Here is a 26,429-nt window from a genome sequence, read left to right on the forward strand (position 1 = left end):
AAAAAAAAAAAAAAAAAAAAAAGAAATGCAAAATCTTCTCCACCACGTGAATCATGCTTTTAAAAAAACAAACAAACAAGCAAAAACAAAAAGGAATAATATAAACAAACAAAAAAGAAATGCCAAAAACAACCCTGCAAACTCTCAGGATCACCCCCCCTCCCCAGCAACCACATCAGACTCTATGTCTACATATTATTTTATTTCATTATGTATTTCATTTTTGAGATGGAATCTTACTCTGTCGCCCACGCTGGAGTGCAGGGGCGCGATCTCAGCTCATTGCAACCTCTGCCTCCCGGATTCAAACGATTCTTGTGCCTCAGCTTCTGAGTAGCTGGGATTACAGGTGCCAGCCTGGCTACTTTTTGTATTTTTAGTAGAGATGGAGTTTCACCATTTTGGCCAGGCTGGTCTTCAACTTCTGGCCTCCAGTGATCCACCCACCTTGGCCTCCCAAAGTGCTGGGATTACAGGCATGAGCCACCGTGCCTGGCCTACATTTCTTTTTTTAAAGAGACAAGATGTCTGTCATCAGGCTAGAGTGCAGCAGCGCGATCATAGCTCACTGCAAACTTGAACTTCTGGGCTCAACTGATCCTCCTGCCTCAGCTTCCCAAAGTGCTGGGACTACAAGCATAAGCCACCACACCCAGCCTTACTCCACATTTTAACAAAACCTCCAGGTGGTACGTACATTAAAGCTTAAGAAGAGCTGCTACAAAGCCCAAAGAGAATTAAGAGGAAGGAACATGCACAGGTGCAATAATGGACTTTTCCCGATTGATGCAACAGAGATATCTTCTGGTTTGGATGACAATCACGTGGACAAGAAGTTGCAATGATCTTTCCTCCATTTTCTAGAAAGTATCTTTCTTGCTAACTAGAAAAAAAGGTGGAGTATTTCTAGAAAGTATCTAGGTATAGGTTTAAACACATAAAAGTAGCAAAACAGTCAGGAGCAGTGGCATGCACCTATAGTCCCAGCTACTTGGGAGGCTGGGGCAGGAGGACTGCTTGAAGCCAGGAGTCTGGGGCTGCAGTGTGCCATGACCGCACCTGTGAATAGCCACTGCACTCTAGCCTGGGCAACAGAGTGAGATCCTGTCTCTAAGTAAATAAATAAAATTTATAAAGTAGCAAAATACTATTCTTACCATTCACAAAATTTTCCATCATCAAAGAAGTTATATATCAAAAGAGTTTCCACTGGAAGCATCCATCATCCCAAGAATAAAGTTTTCCTTGAGGGGCACTTCTCAAGAACTAAGTACCTTGACCTTATATCTCCAACGAAGTGAAAAAATAAAACAGAAATATAGGGAAAGGAAAGTATTAAAATATATATGAGAAAATATATCATTAAGATCCCCTTTTGCAAAAACGTTTTAAATTCAGTCTGGGGAAATAAATTACACCTGGTCCCATATGTCTCTAGCAAAAATAACCAACAACATTATTTCTGTTAAAGATAAGATTCACCGGTGGCAGTGGTTCACGCCTGTAATCCCAGCACTCTGGGAGGCTGAGGCAGGTGGATTACCTGAGGTCAGGAGTTGGAGACCAGCCTGGCCAACATGGTGAAACCCCATCTCTACTAAAAATACAAAAATTAGTTAGGCATGGTGACACATTACTATAATCCCAGCTACTTGGGAGGCTGAGACAGGAGAATCGCTTGAACCCAGGGCGCAGAGGTTGCAGTGAGCTGAGATCGTACCATTGCACTCCAGTCTGGTGAACAAGAAACTCCGTCTCAAAAAAAAAAAAAAAAAGATAAGATCAAAACAGTATTATTATTTATCTACCTGAATAAAGACAAGGATCTAATTTTTTCCAACTTTAAAGAACCTGAAGGATAATGTCTGTTCATCCACGACAATACATGATTTTAGAATGCAACACACCAACAAAGACTTGCGAGACCCAATACTTGAATTATAACAGGTGTTTTAACAACAAAGCTCTTCTCCCATCCGCATTTTCTTCATCATTATATGTCATATGTCAGTTGCTATTCTGGGTGTGTTACCCCATTTATCTCATTTAGTCTTCTTATTTACCCCATTTTTTTTTTTTTTTTTTTTTTGAGACAGAGTCTCACTCTGTCTCCCAGGCTTGAGTGCAGTGGTGCAATCACAGCGCACCCCAGCCTCAACCTCTAGGCTCAAGCGATCCTCCCACCTCAGCCTCCCAAGTAGCTGGGACTACAGGTGCATGACACCACACCTGGCTAATTTTCTAGTTTTATTTTTGTAGAGATAGGGTCTCACTACATTCATTGCCCAGGCTTGTTTTGAATTCCTGGGGTCAAGCAATCCTCCCACCTCAGCCTCCCAAATGCTTAGATTACAGGTGTGAGTCACCACACCTGGCCTTTATTTACCCTTGAGGGGGGGCATTTGATAACCAAGAAATTGAAATTCTGATAGGTGGTAGAGCTGAGCTAACAGCTGGCGAGATGTGTCAATGCCAAAGCCTACAGTCTTAACCACTAGTCTCACTCTGTGTTCCTAAGGATCCCCTGAAGGACCCTGCATTTTGAAGTCCCAGGTTATTTGTCACTGACTCCATATACCATCCTCCTTTAAATCCCACAGGGCACAATATTCTGTACGGCCCTGCATGTTAACGTGTATTCCAAAAACAACAAAAAACTCTACAATATAGTACTTTACAAACATTTAAAAATCAGTCATGTGCAGGATATATATTTATTTTTTGTGTAAGTACCTGCTTAACTCCAGAAGCAGGACGAAGGCCATTGAAGCACCAAATAGAACTACTTGGAGAAAGATGAAATAAACCGGTAGGATCAGAATTTGGGAGCACTCTTCTAGTTAACACTATAGTTTCCCGATTACAATGTATGTAGGAATTATCAAACAGACTTGCAACCAGAGGGCCTTTGAATTCACTACAAGTCCTCTGTCTCTACTGCTGTGATACTTAAGTATCTATCTGTATTCACTGGGACTGTGCTTATGTACACAACTGTATGTATCTGTTTGAAAAGATTTCCGTTTCAGTTGTTTCAAAGCTATCCTCATTGATCTGCTAACAGAGCTGAAGCTGCCCTGGGTAATATCCTTGCTTTTTGTTTTATTTTGCTTTTCTAACATGTTAGGTTTCTAAGTACTTCATACTTTAATAATCTAAAAAATACTACCTTTATCACCTGGTGGACTGTTGCCTTATGGAAGTTAATATTCTCCAGAGTGAAGAGTAAGGGCCTAAGGAAGCCAACCTGCAGGCCTCCTCTATGGGAACACAAGAAAGCTATGGAGACTGCAGTGGAGTGATGGGAGGGAGGGGAACACATCAGGAGCCCAGGTCAGAGAGGAATCTGCCCATGTATCACTCATACATGTGCTTACTACCTCTGGGGAGCATCTAAGCAGCTACTAATATTGGCTGCTGCTGGGAAGTTGGTGGTGGGGGAGGCAGGTGGGGAGCGTCATGTTAGCAAGGTGACATTCCCCTGTATTCTCTCTTGACTTTTAGAATGTGAAGTAATTCTAAATTTTCTTTTTTTTTTTTTTGAGACAGGGTCTCATTCTGTCAAACAGGCTGAAGTGCACTGGCAAAATCAGCTCACTGCAGCCTCAAACTTCTGGGCTCAATCAGTCCTCCTGCCTGAGCCTCTAGAGTTGCAGGGACTACAGGCACACGTCACCATGCCCGGCTAATTTCTGTATATTCAGTAGAGATGGGGTTTCACCATGTTTGCCAGGCTGGTCTCAAATTCCCGACCTCATGTGATCCGACCGCCTTGGCCTCCCCAAGTGCTGGGATCCAGGCGTGAGCCACTGTGCCCAGCCTCCCTTATGTTTTTTTACGTCTTCTAAATTTTCAAAATTTCCTCTAACATTTTAATTTTTTTAAATTTTAAGTATTTTGTAATGTTTTAAATAAATTATCAATAGCTTTATTATGCTAATCAGTAATTAGATTACACTAAATCTTAAAACTTCTGTAACAGTTCCATTCTTTAATTTTAAAAAATTTATATATATATAATAAAATAGATAATATATATGTATATAAAATTTACATATGTGTATATACACACACGTATACACACACACCCTCTCTCTCTCTCTCTCTCTCTCATATATAGAGATGGGGTCTTATTGTGTTGCCCAGGCTGGTCTCCTGAGCTCAAGCAAGCCTCCCACCACGGTCTCCCAAATCCTCAGCTGGGATTCCAGGCATGAGCCACCACGTCTGGCCCAGTTTTCAAGGCACTACCACTCAATAAAAGTGGCTTAATGGACACAGAAAAGGTTTACTGAAAACCTGAAAATGTGCAAAATAAATAGAATAGTGCTCAAGTTCACTACTTAATCATAGAACAACTAAGTTAAACAAAAAATTCATTCAAAGTCATTAATATTTTTAGAATGATGATCAAAATAACATATTTTCAATTAACTCCATCTAACTAGCTATTTTCAGAAATCTCTGAGGAATTCATTATTCTCTTTGTAAAATTCACTATGCTCTACATAAAAATCAAAGGTCAGGCCAGGTATGGTGGCTCATGCCTGTAATCCCAGCACTTTGGGAGACTGAGGCAGGTGGATCACGAGGTCAGGAGTTTGAGACCAGCCTGGGCAACATGGTGAAACCCTGTCTGTACTAAAAATTAAAAAATTAACCAGGCGTGGTGGCGTACACCTGCAATCCTAGCTACTCGGGAGGCTGACGTGGGAGAATTGCTTGAACCTGGGAGGTGGAGGTTGCAGTGAGCAGAGGTTGCAGTGAGCCAAGATCGTACCACTGCACTAGCCTGGATGACAGAGCAAGACTCCATCTCAAAAAAAAAAAAAAAAAATCAAAGGTCCTGATCCCATATTACTTCTCTATGTTCCAATACTAAAAATATTAATAATATTGCAACTGTTGGGAAGGGTTTTCTTCTTATCCAAAATGCAAAATGGGCTGGGCACGGTGGCTCATGCCTGTAATCCCAGCAGTTTGGGAGGCTAAGGCAGGTGAATCACCTGAGGTCAGGCGTTCGAGACCAGCCTGGCCAACATATAGTGAAATCCCATCTCTACAAAAAATACAAAAATTAGCTGGACGTAGTGCCACACATCTGTAGTCCCAGATACTTGGGAAGCTGAGGCAGGAGAATTGCTTGAACCTGGGAGGTGGAGCTTGCAGTGAGCCGAGATTACGCCACTGCACTCCAGCCTGGGTGACAGAGCAAGACGCTATCTCACAAAAAAATAAAAATAAAAATAAATAAATAAAAGGCAAAATGTATGCCAGGAGCAGTAGCTCACGCTTGTAATCCCAGCACTTTGTGACGCCAAGGCAGATAGATAGCTTGAGCCCAGGAGTTTGAGACCAACCTGAACAACATGATGAAACCCCATCTCTACAAAAACACAATAATTAGCCAGGCATGGTGGCATGGGCTTGTAGCCCCAGCTACTCAAGAAGCTGAGGCACTTGAATCAACTGAGCCCGGGAGGTGTAGGCTGCAGTGAGCTGTGACTGTGCGCCACTGCCCTCCAGCCTTGGACAACAAACAAGACCCTGTCTCAATAAAAAAATAAAAAATTTTAAAATTAAAAAGTAAAAGTGTAACTGCAATTAAAATTCCTAGAGTCTCACCTGAACTACTTCAGTTCATCAAAAATAACTATATATTCTTATTTGATTCTCCATTAGTGAATTTTTCCTGACCTGTGTCCTCAACCTATGATCTTATTTGATCACAGAGCCCTAGAAGGCTTGTGGGGCATAAGATCTTGTCACAACTACTCAATTCTGCTTTGTAGCATGAAGGCAGACAATATGTAAACAAATAGGCTGGTTATGTTCCAATAAAACTTTATTTATGAAAACAGATAGTTGGCTGGATATGACCCTGAAAGCCCCAGTTTACTGACCTCTATCTAAAGAGTGCTGTCTAATAGAAATATATAAGACACATATATAATTTAATATTTTCCAGAAGCCATGTTAAAAAAGGTAAAAATAAACAGATAAAATTAATTTTAGCATTTTTAATTTAAATGGTAGATTTTACTTAACCCATTATATATACAAATCATCATTTCAACATTTAATCAATATGGATTATACTAGCTGGGTGTGATGGTATATGCCTGTAGTCCTAGCTGCTGGGGAGTCCCAGGAGTTCAAGGTTACAGAGAGCTACGATAATGCCACTGCACTCTGGCCTGGGTGACAGAGTGAGACCCTGCCTCTAAAAAAACATAAAATAAAACATAAAATATTACTACTGAGTTCTTTTAAATTTTTTTTGCATGAAGTCTTCATAAATCTGATGTGTATTATACTTTCAGCACATTTCAATTCTGACCAGCCACATTCAAGTACTTAATAGCCACATGTGGGTGGTGGCTACCAGTGCAGTTCTGGAGGCTATTTAAGTAAAACTCCTGAACCTTGACAATACTAATGTAAAACAACAATCTGAACAACAAAAGAAACTACAGGCATATAATTGTACTCTATAAGAGGACAGAAGCAAAAATGCATTTCAGATTTTAAAAAACAATGTTTCTCTTGGGATAGCAACTGTTACTGCTTCTTCTTTGTTTTTTTTTGTTTGTTTGTTTGGTTGGTTTTTTTTTTTTTTTTTTTTTGAGACAGGGTCTCCCTGTGTTGCACAGGCTGGAGTGCACTGGCGTGATCTCGGCTGATTCACTGCAACCTCTGCCTCCTGGGCTCAAGCGATCCTCCCACCTCAGCCTCCTGAGTACCTGGGACTTGGGTGTATACCACCACGCCCAGCTAATTTTTTGTATTTTTAGTATAGATGTGGTTTCACCATGTTGCTCAGGCTGGTCTCTAACTCCTGGGCTCAGGCGATCCACCCACCTCAGCCTTCCAAAGTGCTGGGATTACAGGCAACAGTTACTGTTTGAAGTTACCTGTTTAAACTGATTAGCAGTATAAGATACCAACACTAACAAAATTTGATTACATTTTATTTACATACTTTCAGCTGACCAACATTCTCCTTAGACAAGAGGGAAAAAAGCAAAATACCTGAACAAAAAAAATTGTTCCATTTTGGCAGAGCACAGTGGCTCACATCTGTAATCCCAGCACTTTGGGAGGCCAAGGTGGGTAGACAACTTGAGCTCAGGAGTTCAAGACCAGCCTGAGCAACCTAGTGAACCCTCATCTCTACAAAAAAATAAAAATTTTTTAAAATAAAAAATTAGTAAGGCATGGTGGTGTGAGCCTATTGTCCCAGCTACTTGGGAAGCTGAGATGGCGGGATCACTTGAGCCCAGGAAATTGAGGCAGTAGTGAGCTATGATTAAGCCGTTGCACTCAGCCTGAACAACAGAGTGAGAATGCATCTCTTAAAAAAGACATCGTTCTATTTTGAAAAAATTGCTTGTTGCTGGGCGCACCTGGCCAACATTCTTAATTATTTCAACATTAAAAAAAAAAAAAAAAAGAGTGCCTGTAATCCCAGTACTTTGGGAGGCCAAGGTGGGCAGATCACCTGAGGTCAGTAGTTCAAGACCAGCCTGGCCAACATGGCGAAACCCTATCTCTACTAAAAATACAAAAATTAGCCAGACATGGTGGCAGGCACCTGTAATCCCAGCTACTTGGAGGCTGAGGCATGAGAATCACTTGAACCCGGGAGGCGGTTGCAGTGAGCGGAGGTTGCGGTGAGCCGTGATGGCGCCATTGCACTTCAGCCTGGGCAACAAGAATGAAACTCTGTCTCAAAAAAAAAAAAGAAAGAAAAAGAAAAAGTTGCCTGTAAATATTTTTTTTTGTATTGTACATGTGGGTACACTGCCAATACTACTTGAGTTTATTGACTGCCTTCAGAGGGAGAAAATGCTAATTTTTGGCTGGGTGCAGTGGCTCACGCATGTAATCCCAGCACTTTGGGAAGCTGAGGCAAGCAGATTACTTGAGGTCGGGAGTATGAGACCCTCCTGGCCAACATGGCGAAACCCCATCTCTACCAAAAATACAAAAATTAACCAGGTAAGGTGGCACACACCTGTAATCCCAGTTACTCGGGAAGCTGAGGCAGAATCGCTTGAACTGCTTGAACCGGGGAGGTGGAGGTTGCAGTGAGCGGAGATTGTGCCACTGCACTCCAGCCTGGGCGACAAAGTAAGACTTGGTCTCAAAAAAAAAAAAAAGAAAACAAAATTCTGAATTTCAGCTAAAGGTATGTGAAAATAAACATATATATATTTTTCCCATCCAAGGTCACAGATGCCATAAATTCTATTCATAGTATCCCATGCATCTCTGCATCCTATTTAGGTTCAGAACCCCTGAGGGAAAGGAAATTTTATTTATAAACTCAACCAAAAAACTGCTTCCGGCAGGGTCCAGTGGCTCATGCCTGCAATTCCAGCACTTTGGGAGGCCAAGGTGGGTGGATCACCTGAGGTCAGGAGTTCAGGACCAGCCTGGCCAACATGGTGAAACCCCATCTCTAATAAAAATACAAAAATTTAGCTGGGCGTGGTGGCAAGCACCTGTAATCCCAGCTACTAGGAGCACTGAGGTAGGAGAATTGCCTGAACCTGGGAGGCTGAGGTTGCAGTGAGCTGAGATTGCGCCATTGCACTCTGGCCTGGGCAACAAGAGTGAAACTCTGTCTCATAAAAAAAAAAAAAAAAAAAAAAAAAAAAAAGCCAAGCTTCCTCCAAAGTTCCCCAAATGTATTTTACCTTTCCATCTATTTTCTCCTTTCCAGATTAAACCAGTAGTTGTTTTTCAGCTGCTCCATAACTGAATGATTAGGAAGGAATTAGTATCAAGAAATAAAGAAGGAAATTCTATTACCTAACACTGTTTTAATGCAAATATGTTGGCACATATTTCTTTTTTTTTTTTTTGAGACGGAGTCTCGCTCTGTCGCCCAGGCTGGAGTGCAGTGGCCAGATCTCAGCTCACTGCAAGCTCCTCCTCCCGGGTTCACGCCATTCTCCTGCCTCAGCCTCCCGAGTAGCTGGGACTACAGGCGCCCACCACCTCGCCCAGCTAATTTTTTGTATTTTTTTAGTAGAGACGGGGTTTCACCGTGTTAGCCAGGATGGTCTCGATCTCCCGACCTCATGATCCGCCCGTCTCGGCCTCCCAAAGTGCTGGGATTACAGGCTTGAGCCACCGCGCCCGGCCCTTTTTTTTTTTTTAATTGAGACAAGGTCTCACTGTCATCCAGGCTGGAGTAGAGTGGCATGATCAAAGCTCACTTCAGCCTTAACCTCCCAGGGCTCAGGCAATCCTCCCACCTCAGCCTCCCAAGTGGCTGGGCCTACAGGCTTGTGCCACCATGCTTGGCTAATTTTTAAATTATTTGTAGAGACAGGGTCTTCCTATGTTACCCAGGCTGGTTTCAAACTCCTGGGCTCAAACGATCCTCCCACCTCAGCCTCCCAAAGTGGTGGGATTACAGGTGTGAGCCAATGCACCTGGCCAACATTCTTAAGTATTCGAGCATTAAAAAAAAAAAAAAAAAAAAAGAGCACCGGGGTGGCTCACTCCTATAATCCCAGAACCTGGGAGGCCGAGGCGGGTGAATCACGAGGTCAGGAGACCAGACTGACCAACGTGGTGAAACCCTGTCTCTACTAAAAATACAAAACTTAGCCGGGTATGGTGGCACGTGTCTGTAATCCCAGTTACTTGGTAGGCTGAGGCAGGAAAATCGCTTGAACCTGGGAGGCAGAGGTTGCAGTGAGCCAAGATCTTGCCATTGCACTCCAGCCTGGGCAACAGAGGGAGACTCCGTCTCAAAAAAAAAAAAAAAAAAAAAAAGGGCAAACATGTCCAGATTTTCTACTCTGCCCCATAAATAGCTACATCTATTGTATTAGACTTTACACATTTGAAATTGTAACACAAACTACAGAGCACAAAGCAAATATAGTAAACGCTGAAAAGATCCATTACAGGCCGGGCGCGGTGGCTCAAGCCTGTAATCCCAGCACTTTGGGAGGCCGAGACGGGCGGATCACGAGGTCAGGAGATCGAGACCATCCTGGCTAACACGGTGAAACCCCGTCTCTACTATAAAATACAAAAAAACTAGCCGGGCGAGATGGCGGGCGCCTGTAGTCCCAGCTACTCGGGAGGCTGAGGCAGGAGAATGGTGTAAACCCGGGAGGCGGAGCTTGCAGTGAGCCGAGATCGCGCCACTGCACTCCAGCCTGGGCGACAGAGCGAGACTCCTCCGTCTCAAAAAAAAAAAAAAAAAAAAAAAAAAAAGATCCATTACAAATACAAACTGAATGTTAATACTTTGTTAGTATAAAACCACTACTTGAATGCCGAATCTATAGTTATTAGCATTAAACCTACAATTTGCATTAAATATTTTGCAAATTACGCATCTTATTGTTAATCTAAAATTGCTACACACTGTGCTCTGACCTAGTAATTCAGCCAACTGCAGGTTTTAGTAACAGCGCTAGGGATCCAAATGTGTCCACTCCAAAGTGTCCCATCATGGAACATTAATTATTCACCAAATGTGCTTAATAGCACTTTCTAAACTACAAGCTCCATGCAAATATTCAACATTATTGGGAGAGGATTCATACAGCACTATTAAAATCCCTTGAAATTATAAAGTATTAACAGTAATAAGTCACAGAAACACTTTAAAAATCACTACAAATGTATAATTTACCAAACTCTATCAAACAGATAACACTTTAAATACCAAAAATTATTTTGCTTCCTATAAATTGATATTATCTTTAAATAGCAGATTATCTTTAAAATAGCAGATTTGAAGAAACAGAAGACAGTTATAGTATATCCATAAATTACTATGCAGACATTAAAAATCATATCTTTAAATCTTATTCAAAATGTTCCCAGTAAGTGAATACAGGATCCAAAACTGCAAATAGCATATAACCCCAATTTTATCTATATAAAAATATGAGCTGAAGAAGCAAATAATAAAAAAAAATTTCGTTCTGGTGGAATGGTGTAATCTCAGGGTATTTATTGTCTCTCTTACACTTTTAGATGTTTTCTCTATTTTCAACAACATCCCTGTATTATTTATTTATAATCAAAAAAGTTTTACATAGCATAAAAATACAATCCACTTAATATAGGTATTTTTCATATAGGTAAAAAAAAATGTGGAATCATTCATGATATTAGCATGTAAGAGAGAAAATTTTCAGGGGATCTAAGTCCAAATAGTCTGCCTCACAACTGCTGTGTATTCTGAGCACACTTCGGGAGCCAATGTTTCTCTTCCCGGTGTGTGTAGCTCCCTTGCCCTGCTGGTCTCTGGCACTCTCCACAAACCATCACGGAGTAAGGAGTCGTCGTTTCTCTCCTGCCTATATATGGACATGGTCTGTATTAACTGGATTACAGACCAAAATGAGCCTATGCCAGGACAAGAAGACTATCAAGCCACAAGACAGGTGATCTGAAGTGAAGTCAAAAGAGCTGGATGGCACTGACAGAAAACTCTGGCTTCTTTTGGCTGACCAGGTTCAGCGTGCATTTCTAGGTACCCAATTACATCCATTGGATGCATCTTTTGGAGTGAAAGTCATTGGCTTATTAAGCAAACCTATGATTTTTTTTTTTTTTTTTTTGAGACAGAGACTTGCTCTGTCACCCAGGCTGAAGTGCAGTGGCGTGATCTTGGCTCACTGCAACCTCCGCCTCCCAGGTGCAAGCAATTCTCCCGCCTCAGCCTCCCAAATAGCTAGGATTACAGGCGCCCACCACCATGCCCAGCTAATTTTTAAAATATTTTTTGTAGAGATGGGGTTTTACCATGTTGGCCAGGCTGGTCTCGATCTCCTGACCTCAAGTGATCTGCCTGCCTTGGCCTTCCAAAATGCCAGGATTACAGGTGTGAGCCACCTCACCTAGCCAAATTAAGCGAACTTACGACTTCTAAAATGGCCTCTGCAAGGGTGTGCAGAAAAGAGGCCCTATCAAACACTAATACCGGGACTATAATTGGTAGTCACACAGGAGGGCAATTTGGTAGTATCTATTAAAATTAACTTGTCACCAATGACCCAGCAATTCCACTTACCCTAGAGAAATAATCTCAGGTGTGCATAAGCAGGCATACAAGAATCTGTACTGAAGGACTGTTTTTAAGAGTGAAAAACGGAAAACAACCAAAATACCCATCATGCTCAGCTGAATAATGGCGCCCACCAAAATGTCCACTTACTAATCCTTGGAACCTATAAATGTGACCTTAGATGGTAAAAGGGACTTTGCAGATAGGATTAAGTTAAAGATCTTGAGATGGAGGGATTATCCTGTATTATCTGGGTGGGCCCTAAATGTACTCACAAGGGTGCTTATAAAAGGGATGCGAGAAGAGTGGGTCAGAGGAGAAGGCAACGTGATGACAGATGAGAGACTGTAGTAACGTACTCTGAAGATGGAGGAAACAGCAACAAGCCAAGGAATACAAGTGGCCACAAGAAGCTGTGGAAAAGGCATGGGAACAGATTCTCCCCTAGAGCCTGCAGAAGGAACCAGACCTACCAACGCTTGACTTTTAGCCCAGTGAGACTCATTTCAAACTTTTGACTTCCAAAAATGTAAAAGAATAAATCCATGCTGCCTTAAGCCACGAAATTTGTGATAATCTGTTAGCATGGCAACAGGAAACTAAGATACTCATCAATAGGGAATGTCTAAATAAAACTGTGGCATTTCTAGAGTCTTGTGCAACACTTAAAAATAATGTGGTAGATATATATATGGAGACATAGAATGATCAAAACATATCCTTGAGTCTAAAAAAAAAAAAGCAAGTTACAGAAAGATATGTCTAGTATGACATCTTTATGTAAAAAAGAAAAAAATAGAATGTGTTATATACACACCAAAATTTTAAAATGGTCTTGAAGGATACACATGAAAAAAATTGTCACTAAGTTAGCCAGGGCAGGAAGGACACAAAGATCCAAATTAGAGATGGTGCTTAAAAGGGACTTCAGGTTTACCTGTTATTTCCATTTTGTCAGTTATGTATTCATATACTACTCATAGTTGTTTTTTTTTTTTTAATTAATAGATACATAAGCTGTGCTTAAAATGCAGGATCAAAATAATCGTTACACAATTTCTGCAATCTTCTCTCCTTTTGAAATAACTATGCATTTGTCCCATAGCTGATCACCTGCTGTTATTTACATTTGTCTACAACTATTGACTAAACATGTTGTAAAGCAGACTACACTCCTTGTGTTCACCTCACAACCACTTTGTAAAACAAGAGGGAAAGGTGGGGAGGCGAAAGCATGGGGCACTTTCAGCAATTGACAGTCCTTTCATAATTATCACCACAGTTACCTTCAGACCTAGGAAAGAAGAGATGCATGACCACCCACCCAGTATCTCGAGCCAACAGGTGGTATTTTATGACAGTCAAGATGGAAGCCAAGAGGACAGATAATAATCAAAGCTGATTTATTTAGCAAGACCTTAGGGTCTTGCTATTGGAGAAAAACTGAAACAGAGACTATCTATCATTTCATCTGCCTAGCCATATTGCAAACAAATTGGGAAGGAAGAAAATTCCAGCCAGGCACAGTGGCTCACACCTGTAATCCCAGCACTCTGGGAGGCTGAGGTGGGTGGACCACCTGAGGTCAGGAGTTCAAGAGCAGCCTGACCAACATAGTGAAACCCTGTCTTTTCTAAAAATACAACGTTATCTTGGCATGGTGGCACATGCCTGTAATCTCAGCTACTCCGGAGGCCAAGGCAGAAGAATCGCTTGAACCCAAGAGGCAGAGGTTTTAGTGAGCTGAGATCACGCCATTGCACTACAGCCTGGGCAATGAGAGAGAAATTCCATATCAAAAAGAAAAAAAAAAGGAAAGAAAATTCCAGCAGGATGCAGTGGCTCACACCTGTAATCCCAACACTTTGGGAGGCTGAGGCAAGCAAGTCACCTGAGGTCAGGAGTTTGAGACCAGACTGACCAACATGGAGAAACCCTGTGTCTACTAAAACTACAAAATGAGCCAGGCGTGGTGGCATATGCCTGTAATCCCAGCTACTAGGGAGGCTGAGGCAAGAGAATCGCTTAAACCCGGGAGGTGGAGGTTGTGGTGAGCTGAGATTGCGCCATTGCACTCCAGCCTGGGCAACGAGACCGAAGGTCCGTCTCAAAAAAAAAAAAATTCCGCAGGGATCACCAAACAAACAAAAAACTATTCCACTACTATAGAAAAAATTATGTTGATGGGATAGTTTTGCTTTCAAATACAATAGGCAGCTGGTTGAATATGAATAAAATAACTTCCAAGCAACATAGCACCTTATAAAGAGAGTCAATACACACTTTAAACATAATCACATTTTTTTTTTTTTAAATATTTTGGTGTCAGGATATCACTCTGTCATGCAGGCTGGAGTACTGTGGCACAATCATAGCTTACTGCCTCTTCCAGCTCCTGGACTCAAGTGATCCTCCCACCTCAGCCTCCCAAGTAGCCAACCATGCCCAGCTAATTTTAAAATGTTTTGTAGAGATGGGATCTTGCTATGTTGCCCAGGCTGGTCTTGAACTCCTGGACTCAATCAATTCTCCTGCCTTGGCCTCTCAAGTGCTGGAATTACAGGCATGAGCCACCACACTCAGCCCACATCCATCTTATTATTATTTTTTTTTTCTTTTTGAGACAGGGTCTGGCTCTGTCACCCAGGCTGGAGTGCAGTGACACAATCTTGGCTCACTACAACCTTTGCCTCCTGGGCTCAAGTGATTTTTCAGCCTCAGCCTCCTGAGTAGCTGAGACTACAAGTGCATGCCACCATGCCCAGCTAATTTTATCGTACTTTTTTGTAGGGACAGAGTTTTGCCATGTTGTCCAACCCACTCCTTGCCCCTCCCATAGTAATGAGATTACAGGCATGATACCATATCTGGCCACCTCCATCTTTTTAATTCTGACATTAGCCCTATCATTATCCCATTCTTATAGATGATGATAGTGTAACAATAGTTCAAGAATATGGACTCAGGGCTGGAATCAGACAGATCTATTTCAGTTTTAGCTTTGCCACTAACTATCTGACCTTTGTCAAGTTACTTAACTTTTGTCTGTGCCAGTTTCCTCTTTTATAAAATAAAGATAATTCTAGGCTGGGCACGGTGGCTCACACCTGAAATCCCCACACTTGGGAGGCCGAGGAGGGTGGATCACTTGAGGTCAGGAGTTAGCCTAGCCAACATGGTGAAACCCTGTCTCTACTAAAAATAAAAAAAATAGCCGGGCGTGGTGGCACGGGCCTGTAATCCCAGTTACTCGGGAGGCTGAGGCAGGAGAATCACTTGAACCTAGGAGGCGGAGGTTGCAGTAAGCCAAGATCACGCCATTGCACTCCAGCCTGGGCGACAGAGTAAGACTCCATTTCAAAACAAACAAACAAAACAAAACAAAAAAGAAACAAAAACAATAAAAATAAAGATAATCCAGTACCAACCTCATGCTTTTTGTGAGGATTAAATAAAATAATGGACGTGAAGTACTTAGCACAGAACGTGCCACTCAATATGCTGGCGCTGTTGTTGTGGTAGTGGTAGAGATAGTGACAATGATGACTAAGAAGATGCACCAGAAGAAGTAACTAGGGGCTGGGCACGGTGGCTCACACATAAAATCCCAGCACTTTGGGAGGCTGAGGCGGGTGGATCACCAAAGGTCAGGAGTTCCAGACCAGCCTGGCCAACATGGTAAAACCCCATGTCTGCTAAAAATATAAAATTAGCCAGGCATGGTGATGCAAGCCTGTAATCCCAGGTACTCGGGAGGCTGAGGCAGGAGAACCACTTCAACCTGGGAGGCAAAGGTTGCAGTGAGCTGCGATCACGCTATTTCACTCCAGCCTGGGCGACAGAACGAGACTCTGTCTCAAAAAAAAAAAAAAAAAAGTAACTAGGGATTTCTGAAGTTACGGAATTAGGCCAGGCGCAGTGGCTCACACCTGTAATCCCAGCACTTTGGGAGACTGAGACAGGAGGATTGCTTGAAGCCAGGAGTTCACAACCAGCCTGACAACACAGCATGACTCCATCTCTATAAAACATTTAAAAATTAGTAGCATACCTGTAGTCCCAGCTACTCAGGAGGCTAAGGTGGGAAGACCACTTAAAGCACAGGAGTGTGAGGCTGCAGTGAACTATAATCACACCACTGCTCTCCGGCCAGCAACAGAGAACCTGTCTCTAGAAAAATATGTTTAAAAAAAGGTATGGAATTTGCCCAAGGTCACACAGCAAGCAAGGAGCAGAGCTAGAATTTTGATCCCAGTTTGACTCTTTAAACCTGACTTTAACTTCAAAGCAATACTGTCTCCCACAGCCCTCAAATACTTCATTCTCATTTTACAGCTTGAGCCAGACAAGCCTGAAAGCCTGTTGGGCCTTTGCCCAAGCTCACAGAATACTGCACCATGATTCAGTGACTCCTATTACAGTGCTCATTAATTGCATGGTAATCGACACTACTGGTGAACAAGGGTAGTTTATTCGCTCATTCATTAACTCTTCCAAATCTAGAATTCTATGAAAGTACATAAACACTTTCCAAAGGATTTTGCACAAAGGATATACAGGCTAGCAGTGTCCTCCTAGGAGAATAGATCAACATAAATCTAAATATCATCTCAAATATTTCACTTGAGTGTATGATAAGTATTTAAAGCCTTGACGATTTCAGCTGATCAACTTCAAACCCAAATGCCCCTTTTCTTTTTTGGCAAAACAAAATAATAAACAAAAACCCTTTTGCATTTGTTAGGTTTCATTTGTTAATTAACATATAGTTGCCATACAGTAAACTGCACATATTTAAAGTGTGTGATTTAATGAGTTTTGACATATATATACAAATGTGAAACCATCACCACAATCAAAATAGGGAAATAGCCATCGCCCCAAAAGTTTCTTCATGCTCCTTTATACTCTGTCCCTCTCATCATTTCCTGCCCGCCTCTATCCCTAGGCAACCACTACACATCAGTCTGCATTTCCAAAATTTCATAGAAATGGAGTCTTACAGTATGTACTCCTGTTGTCTGGTTTCTTCCACTCAGTATAAATCCACGTTGTGAGTACCAATGGTTCATTCGTTTTTGTTGCTGAGTAATATTCCACTGTATGGATGTACCACATCTGTTTATCCATTCACCTGCTGACGGACATTTGGATTGTTTCCAGCTTTGGGCAGTCACAAATAAAGTTGACTTAAACATTCATGTTCAAGTTTTTGTGTGGTGTGGGGCAGGGTGGAGAGGGAGTACTTACAAGTAAACACCATGAAATATGAGAAGCACTAACCAAAATGCTTAAATTTCAAATAAACCTCAACTGTGGAGTAAGAAATATCTTAGCCACCTTGGGTAAGTTAATCAGCTTCTCTGTCAACACTCTTATATACGATGCCTGCTTGTTCCCAACTGCAGTTTGTAAAGAAAAATGGGATAGGAAGCAGAACGCTTTTGGAATTTCCACAGGTAAGCTATTCCTTTTTTTCCCCCTCTTAAATTCCCTTTAACAAGGATAATGTTCTATGAAATTCAATGCAAAATGCAATAACATCTGAGATGTTACTTTTGAGTTATTGCTTTTTTACTTCTCTTAAATGTATATTTATTTCAATATTTTTTTTTAAATTCCTAAGCTGGTCATGGTGGCTCACGTCTGCAATCCCAAAACTTTCAGAGGTAGAGGCGGTTGGATCACTTGAGGTCAGGAGCTCGAGACCAGCCTGGCCAATATGGTGAAACCCCATCTCTACTAAAAATAAAAATAAAAAAAAATTAGCTAGGTGAGGGTCGCCTGTAATCCCAGGTACTGGGCAGGCTGAGGCAGGAGAATCCCTTGAACCTAAGAGGCAGAGGTTGCAGTGAACTGAGATCGTGCCACTGCACCCTAGACTGGGCAACAGAGCAAGACTCTTGTCTAAAATAAATAATAATAATAATTTCTATATGCCTTTTGCTTTCCACCAGTAACATAAAATTAAAATAAATACAAACGGCTATTTTTTTCTCTTTTTTTTCTCTTTGCCTTTTTCCACATGTTCTAACAAATGGCTATTTTAAAGGACAAGAAAAAGCCTCACCCTGCATTCTTTTTTTTTTTTTTTTTTGAGATGGAGTCTTACTCTGTCGCCCAGGCTGCAGTGCAGTGACAGGATCTCGGCTCACTGCAAGCTCCACTTCCTGGGTTCTTGCCATTCTCCAGCCTCAGCCTCCCGAGTAGCTGGGACTACAGGCGCCCGCCACCACGCCCGGCTATTTTTTTGTTTTGTTTTGTTTTTAATGTTTAGTAGAGACGGGGTTTCACTGTGTTAGCTAGGATGGTCTCAATCTCCTGACCTCGTGATCTGCCCGCCTCGGCCTCCCAAAGTGTTGGGATTACAGGCGTGAGCCACCACGCCCGGCTATACTCTGCATTCTTTTTTTTTTCTTTTTTTTTTGAGACACTACAGGCGCCCGCCACCTCGCCCGGCTAGTTTTTTGTATTTTTTAGTAGAGACGGAGTTTCACCGTGTTAGCCAGTATGGTCTCGATCTCCTGACCTCGTGATTTGCCCGTCTGGGCCTCCCAAAGTGCTGGGATTACAGGCTTGAGCCACCGCGCCCGGCCTACACTCTGCATTCTTAATTCACTCATAGTAAGATCCAAAGCCCTCACCTACAAGGATCTACTTGATCTGTATCCCCTGCTCCCTATCTCTCCTTTCCCCTTTAGCTTACTGGGCTCAGAGCTCCAAATATGCTGAGGACGCTTCCCTCTCAAGGACTTGCCTCTTGCTGTCGTCTCTGTATGGGATGTTCTTTCCTGGGTAGCCATATGGTATACTCCCTCCTTCCCTTCAGGTCTCTGCTCAAAAGCCATCCTGGGCTTTCCTTTCATGTCCACCCTATATAAAACAGGACAGGCTGGGTATGGTGGCTGACGCCTGTAATCCCAACTCTTTGGGAGGCAGAGATGGGTGGATCACCTGAGGTCCAGAGTTCAAGACCAGCCTGACCAACATGGTGAACCCCATCTCTACTAAAAATACAAAAATTAGCAAAGCGTGGTGGTGCGTGCCTGTAATCCCAGCTCCTCAGGGGGCTGAGGCTGGAGAGTCACCTGAACTCAGGAGGTGGAGGTTGCAGTGAGCAGAGATGGCACCACTGCACTCCAGCCTGGGAAACAGTGAGAATCTCTGTCTCAAAAATAAATAATTAAAAATAAAATAAAATAAAACAGGACAGTTGGCTGGGTGCAGTGACCCATACTAAGCACTCTGGGAGGATCACTTGAGGCCAGGAGGAATTCAAGATCAGCCTGGACAATATAGCAAGGCCCCATCTCTAACAAAAAAAATTAAAACAAAAAACCAGAGCCCTCTTTCCGATGCTCTCCATCTTTTTACTGAGCTATACTTTTCTCTTTAGCACTTATCATTTGCCTCTATGTCATGTTACATATTTGTCATTGTCTGTATCATCCCAATAAATTATAAGCTTTTTGAGGACAAGGATTTTATTTTATCCACTGCTATATCCCCAACATCCAGGACAGTTGGCCCAGCTCACTCTAAACTCCACCAATACTTGTTGAATGAATTAGTTGATTAAACATTATTTATTGCTTTAAAAAAAAAAAAGAGGCTGGTTGCAGTGGCTCACGCCTATAATCTCAGCACTTTGGGAGGCTAAGGAAGGCAGATCACTTGAGTTCAGGAGTTCGAGACCAGCCTGGCCAACATGGTGAAACCAAGTCTCTACTAAATATACAAAATTAGCTGGGCATGGTGGCACATGCCTGTAATCCCAGCTAACTGGAAGGCTGAGGCAGAAGAATCGCTTGAACCTGGGAGGTAGAGGTTGCAGTGAGCCAAGATCGCATCACTGCACTCCAGCCTGGGCAAGAGGAATGAAACTCGGTCTTAAAAAGAAGGAAGGAAGGAAGGGAGGGAGGGAGGGAGGGAGGGAAGGAAGGAGGGGAGGGAGGGAGGAGGGGTGGGAGGGAACTTACTGGGAAGAAAAGTTTTAATTCAAATACTCTGGATCTGCTTAAATTAAAATACTAAGTTAATGTTGATCTGCTTCTTAGGAGGGATTCTTTCTTTAGATTGACTTTGAGCAGTGCTGACAGGGTGAACAGAACACTAGAATCCAAACGCAGAAAAGCCAGGGTCTAGTCATTGCCCTGCCACAACTAGCTATGCTATAGTGACTAAGCCATAACCTCATCTCCTGATCTCTGAGATCTCCTGATCTCAGAGAACTTCGTTCTAAAATGAGGGAAATTACTATCTCTACAGTCTCTTCTTGCTCTAAAATTCTAAGACTATTGCACTCTTCTGCAGTGAGTCCCGTTCCTCATAATCCAAAAGTGTTAACTAAAGGATTCTATATATTATAAAACTCTGTGGAAAATGGCCATTATTCACCCAGATGTCCACTGGAAGGAGAGGCTTGGAAGACTGTATTTCATGGATGTGGTGGTATTTCAAAAGATAGCTTTTAAAAAATTAATAAACCACGAATCTTCCTCAAATATGAAAAAGAAACAGTTACTAAAGAAAATAGAGATTCTTCCTTCTGTAGCCAGTTATGAAATTTAAAACAATTGCAAATACAAATACTATACATGCATGGAAGCAATAAAGTATTATGATGAGGAGCAGATATGCAGTGAACAGAACTAGGTTAATGTGCAAGCTCTTTATGTGCTCTTGAGCAAGTTGAATACTTACTCTGCACTTCTTTCATCTGTACAATGAGTGCAATATTTCCAACTGTTAGGCTCTTTTGAGAATTTAATAAAATAATGCCTGACATGTAGGATACATTTAATCAACATTATTAAGTAATTATATATGTACCAGGCGTGGTGGCTCATGCCTGTAATCCCAGCACTTTGGGAGGCTGAGGCAGGCGGATCACCTGAGGTCAGGAGTTCCAGACCTGCCTGGCCAACGTGACAAAACCTTGTCTCTACTAAAAAGTACAAAAATTAGCCCAGCATGGTGGTGCATGCCTGTAATCCCAGCTACTTGGGAGGCTGAGGCAGGAAAATTGCTTCAAGCCGGGAGGCAAAGGTTGCAGTGAGCTGAGATCTAGATCAAGCCACTGCACTCTAGCCTGGGCAACAGAGAGAGACTCTGTCTCAAAAACAAACAAACAAACAAAAAGATTATATATATATATATGAATACACCCAAACACAAATCTAATAGCCACAAAAATATTCTTAGCTATTTCTCCTGAGACCATGGAGCCTGTATAACATGGAAAGAATGAAAAAAGTTATGCACTGCTACCAGTGTATCACCCATACACATACTAGTTTCTGAGAAATCAGACCATGAATTTAAAAAGCAATTAAAAAAAACAAAATCTAGCAGGCCAGAGAGGTTCTTTCCTTTTAAAACCATTCTTCTGTAGAAATAGCTGACAAATTCATGCAATACATGTACAAACATTTTAGGAAAACCAACTTAACAGCACAGATACTTTAATCCTACTCTTTCTAATCCTAAAAATAAATAAATTACATAAATGACATATATATAAATTTTGGTTCTGTGAACTTGGATTAGTCTTTAAGAAACAAAGAGCATAGGCACGGCACAGTGGCTCATGCCTGTAATCTCAGCACTTTGGGAAGCCAAGGCGGGCAGATCACTTGAGGTCAGGAGTTCGAAACCAGCCTGGCCAACATGGTGAAACCCTGTCTCTACTAAAAATACAAAAATTAGCCGGGCGTGGTGGCGCGCGCCTGTAATCCCAGCTACTCAGGAGGCACAGGCAGGAGAATCGCTTGAATCCGGGAGGCGGAGGTTGCAGTGAGCTGAGATCGCGCCACTGCACTCCAGCCTGGGCGACAGAGCAAGACTCGGTCTGGGGGTTAAAAAAAAAAGAAACGAAAGAAACAAAGAGCATCCACTTCCCACCTTTCACACACAACACAGCCAATTAAATCAAAAGATTCCACTATCATAGCATAATACCCCTTGAGTTTTCAGGCAGATAAGACACTCAGACACACCTTGCTTTTTATAGAACAGGCCCAAATGAGACACAATAAAACGATGATTCCATGTTAGGAATTCCCTACCAACCATATCCTCCTCTTTTTGGTGACTAGATTGTAAAATAAGTCAATTAAGAGTTTACAACGGAAGTGCTGAAGCAACCGCAAATCCAGACACAAAAATACAGAGGAACGTATTCGCATCTCAAGCACGTCCAAATGTCTCGGCCAATGCGATCTGATCACTGCCGTTTCCAGAAACACACAGTAATGGCTTTTAATTCATTTCTATAAATGTTCGTTGTGCGTAAAGCCAAACTGCATGCAAAACCGCAAAACACAAAAGATTCCTCGCATTCCGTTTATAGCCAGAAGATAGGCCATCCTCTCTGCGCCTACCCCAGAAAGCTCTCCATACGGCAGTAAGAATTTGATGACACCCCATGCTACCTACACATCAAAATGTCATCCCACGAAGTAGAGGGGGAACAGTGTCAGCATCCGCTGGCCTCCATGAAACGCCACTGCCAGTATTCCCCCCCTCTAGGCAAATACGAACCCAAGTGAAGTCGATGGAAAGTTCCCACCAACCAAGCACATTTGGTTCCCTTCTGCCCCCAAGGCCAAGCAGCTCAACTGATGAGATCTGCTGTTGCACCTGCCACAGCTCTGAACCCGGGATGCTCGGCGACCCCCGGACACACAAAAAGGCCCTGCGGCCTAACGCGCCGGTGACCCTTCGCCGAGAGCGCACGGAGGGCCGCTGGAGCATCCCTCTCGCTGTCCACACCGCCCGCTTCCCTGACAAAGGCCCCGTGTCAATCTATCCCAGACACAACACAGAGAAGTTGCTGGATTGCCCACCGCGGACCCACAGCTGCCACTACCCTCTCCCGGAAAAAAGAAAAAAAAAACCACAGAACTAGGGAAGAAAAGGGTGGGAGGGTGCACAGCGTTAAAATAAAAATGTTCCCAAAGCTAAGCAACCTGGGTGTGCCCTGGAAGTGGGTCCAGGGAGCCCGTGGGGGAGGGGAGGGAGGCCCGGGTGGTGGCGGCGGCTCCTCAGGGGCATGAAGGCCGAGCCGGGCGCTAGTCTAATAAAATGCCGGGTGTCGGAACGCTCAAAAGAAAACCACAGATGAAATCCCCGGCAGGCGGCCAGGCCCGGGGGAGGGAGGGAGGGAGAGCGGGGCGGGCGGTCTGCAGACCTGCGGCCGCGGCCCCCACCTGCCCGCCCCGCGCCCACACACACCTGCCTCGGCAGCCCCTGGGAGGCGAGGCCCACGGCTGGGGCGAGGAAGGGGCCCGACCCGGGGGCGCCGGGCGAGTGGGCCAGTCCGATGGCGGGGGCCGGGGGCCGCCTCGCTCACCTCCAGGTCGGTGTCGGCGGCCTCCGGGGCCCCGAGGATCTCGCTGGGCAACTCGGCCAGGTCGGTGACCCGGATCAGCCCGTCGTGTAGGAAGATGGTCTCCTCCTTCACCGAGAGCCACTGTGCCGAGTCAGCGGCTGCCGCCGCGGCCGCCGCCGCGGCCGCCGACGAGCCCATGGCCCCGGCTGAGGGCTTGGAGCTGAGGAGCAGACGCCCGGACGGCGGAGACGGAGCAGCAGCAGCCGCGATCACCAGTCCATGGCAGCGGCCGCCGCGCCCGCCAGCGGCGACCCGCTTGCCGCCTCGCCCGTGCAGCTCCGCCCTAGGCGGTCCGAGTCGCCATCTCCCCCGACCCCGGCCCGGGAGACCCCGGCCCCGCCGCCGCCGCCGCCGCCGCCGCCGCCGCCGCCGCCCTCAGGAGCAGGATCCGCCTCTGCCGCTCGGCAGCCAACTGTCAGTGAGACGCCATGTTGGGGGCGGGGCTCCCGGCATGCCCCGCGGAGCGGACAATACAGGCCCCGCCCGCCGCCCCGCCCACCGCTCCGCGGATCATGCCACCCGGGTGGCCTGGACCTCCGCCTCGCCCCTTGCTGCCGCTGGCCCTCAGCCTGACCTCTGCCGGCCCCTTCTCCGCCTGGCCATTCAGGGTAGCCCTGGCTCTGCAGCGCGCCAGGGAAGAGGACGCCGCCTCCCCGGTCCTGTCCCTACTCAGGTGTGCACCCCTTGCTCGGACCCGCGCCCCCACGCTGGGCAGAGCATAGAGATTACTCCTTGTTTTCACGTTTAAGTGAGATGAAAGCGAAAGGCTGGCGCAGAATAGGCGCTGCACACTTGTTCATAAGCACTTGGTAGAATAGCATAGTAGGTGATTAATATTTACTGAAGTCTAGTACCCAGTAAGCACTCAAAACAAAAAATAAAGCGTCTGTCAACAATGCTTGGTGCCCAATGCCCGACACTTAGTATGTGCTCCGTGAGTGGCAGTTCTAATTATTGCTATGTTCATTCCATCAGTGTTCCACACTAATTGACATACACCTTAAAAATATGCTCACTAGGCCGGGTGCGGTGGCTCACACCTGTAATCCCAGCACTTTGGGAAGTCGAGGCAGGAGGATTGCTTGAGCCCAGGAGTTTGAGGCCAGCCTGAGCAACACAGGGAGACCCCCATCTCTACAAAAAATAAAAATTAGTAGGCCGGGCGCAGTGGCTCACGCCTGTAATCCCAGCACTTTGGGAGGCCGAGGCGGGCGGATCACGAGGTCAGGAGATCGAGACCACCCTGGCTAACACGGTGAAACCCCGTCTCTACCAAAAATACAAAAAATTAGCCGGGCGTGGTGGCGGGCGCCCGTAGTCCCAGCTATTCTGGAGGCTGAGGCAGGAGAATGGCGTGAACCCAGGAGGCGGAGCTTGCCAGTGAGCCGAGATTGCGCCACTGCACTCCAGTCTGGGTGACAGAGGGAGACTGCGTCCCAACCCTCCCCCCCCCAAAAAAAAAAAATAAATAAAAATTAGTGGGGCAGGGTAGCAAGCGCCTGTAGTCCCAGCTACTCGGGAGGCTGAGGCAGGAGAACGGCGTGAACCCGGGAGGTAGAGCTTGCAGTGAACCCAGATCGCGCCACTGCACTCCAGCCTGGGTGACAGAACAAGATTCCTTCTAAAAAAAAAAAAAAAAAAAAAAAAAAACCAGATGTTTAAAGTGGGTTGCCATGGGAGTGTGGGGCTGGTCTGGAACTACTGAGATGAGATTGTTCTCTATTGCTTGTATATTTTTATCACTTAAAAAGTAATAAAACAGGCAGAGCACAGTGGCTCACGCCTGTAATCCCAGCACTTTGGGAGGCTGAGGCCGGCAGATCACCTGAAGTCAGGAGTTCGAGACCAGCCTGGCCAACACGGTAAAATCCTTTCTCTACTAAAAAATATATAAAAATTAGCCAGGCATGGTGGCGTGCACCTGTAGTCCCAGCTACTCAGGAGGCTGAGGCAAGAGAATCACTTGAACCCAGGAGGTGGAGGTTGCAGTGAGCCAAGATTGCACTACTGCACTCCAGCCTGGGTGACAGAGCAAGACTCCGTCTCAAAAAAATATTAAAAAATAGAGACAGGGTCTCTCTCTGGCACCCAGGCTGGAGTGCAGTGACACAACCATGGCTCATTGCAGCTTCAACCTCCTGGGCTCAAGCAGTCCTCCCACCTCAGCCTTGTAAGTAGTTAGGACTACAGCTGCACATCACCATGCCAAGCTAATTTTGTTTGTTTGTTTGTTTGTTTAGAGACAGAGTTTCGCTCTTATTGCCCAGGCTGGAGTGCAATGGTGCGATCTCAGCTCACCACAACCTCTGCCTCCTGGGTTCAAGCCATTCTCCTGCCTCAGCCTCCCAAGTAGCTGGGATTACAGACATGCACCACCAAACGCCCAGCCAATTTTGTATTTTTAATAGAGACAGAGTTTCACCATGTTGGTCAGGCTGGTCTCGAAGTCCTGACCTCAGGTGATCCACCCGCCTTGGCCTCCCAAAGTGCTGGGATTACAGGCGTGAGCCACCGCGCCCGGCCTATTTTATTTTATTTATTTTGAGATGGAGTTTCACTCTGTCACCCAGGCTGGAGTGCAATGGATAGGTCTTGGCTCACTGCAACCTCCGCCTCCCGGGTTCAAGTGATTCTCCTGGTTCGGACTCCCAAGTAGCTGGGATTATAGGCATCCACCACCACACCTGGCTAATTTTTGTATGTTTAGTAGAGATGGGGTTTCACCATGTTGGCCAGGCTGGTATTTTTTCATTTTTAAAAGATTTGTGAAGAGATGGGCTCTCCCTATGTTGCCTAGGCTGATCTCCAACTTCTAGCCTCAAGTGATCTTCACATCTTGGCCTCCCTAAAGCTCTGGGATTATAGGCGTGAGCCACTATGACCAGCCCATCACAATTTTTAAATGCTTAGATTCAGGACTCTAACTATCTTAAATAGTTCAGATAAAATTTCTTCTATACTTAGTCTTATTTCTTCTACTCTTAATGA

The 26,429-nt window shown here is 44.4% G+C and overlaps 1 protein-coding gene across 5 annotated transcripts in view; it reads right to left on the reverse strand.

Annotated features, from left to right (window-relative positions):
- Window positions 1-23,897, reverse strand: part of HECTD4 (HECT domain E3 ubiquitin protein ligase 4) — a 228,613-nt gene extending 204,716 nt beyond the window's left edge. For 3 of the 5 annotated variants that reach the window (XM_023203776.3, XM_023203754.3, XM_023203765.3), the window contains exon 1: window positions 23,403-23,839. In XM_023203776.3, coding sequence (XP_023059544.1) covers window positions 23,403-23,579 — 177 coding nt within the window. In that variant the 5' untranslated portion in view covers window positions 23,580-23,839. Of the gene's footprint in view, window positions 1-23,402 lie in introns of all 5 variants that reach the window. The other 2 variants (XM_023203793.1, XM_023203783.3) reach the window with 2 other exon arrangements.
- Between the last annotated feature and the right edge of the window lie 2,532 nt (window positions 23,898-26,429).

The sequence above is a fragment of the Piliocolobus tephrosceles genome, chromosome 10 (assembly GCF_002776525.5).
Source record: "Piliocolobus tephrosceles isolate RC106 chromosome 10, ASM277652v3, whole genome shotgun sequence".
Taxonomy (NCBI): domain Eukaryota; kingdom Metazoa; phylum Chordata; class Mammalia; order Primates; family Cercopithecidae; genus Piliocolobus; species Piliocolobus tephrosceles.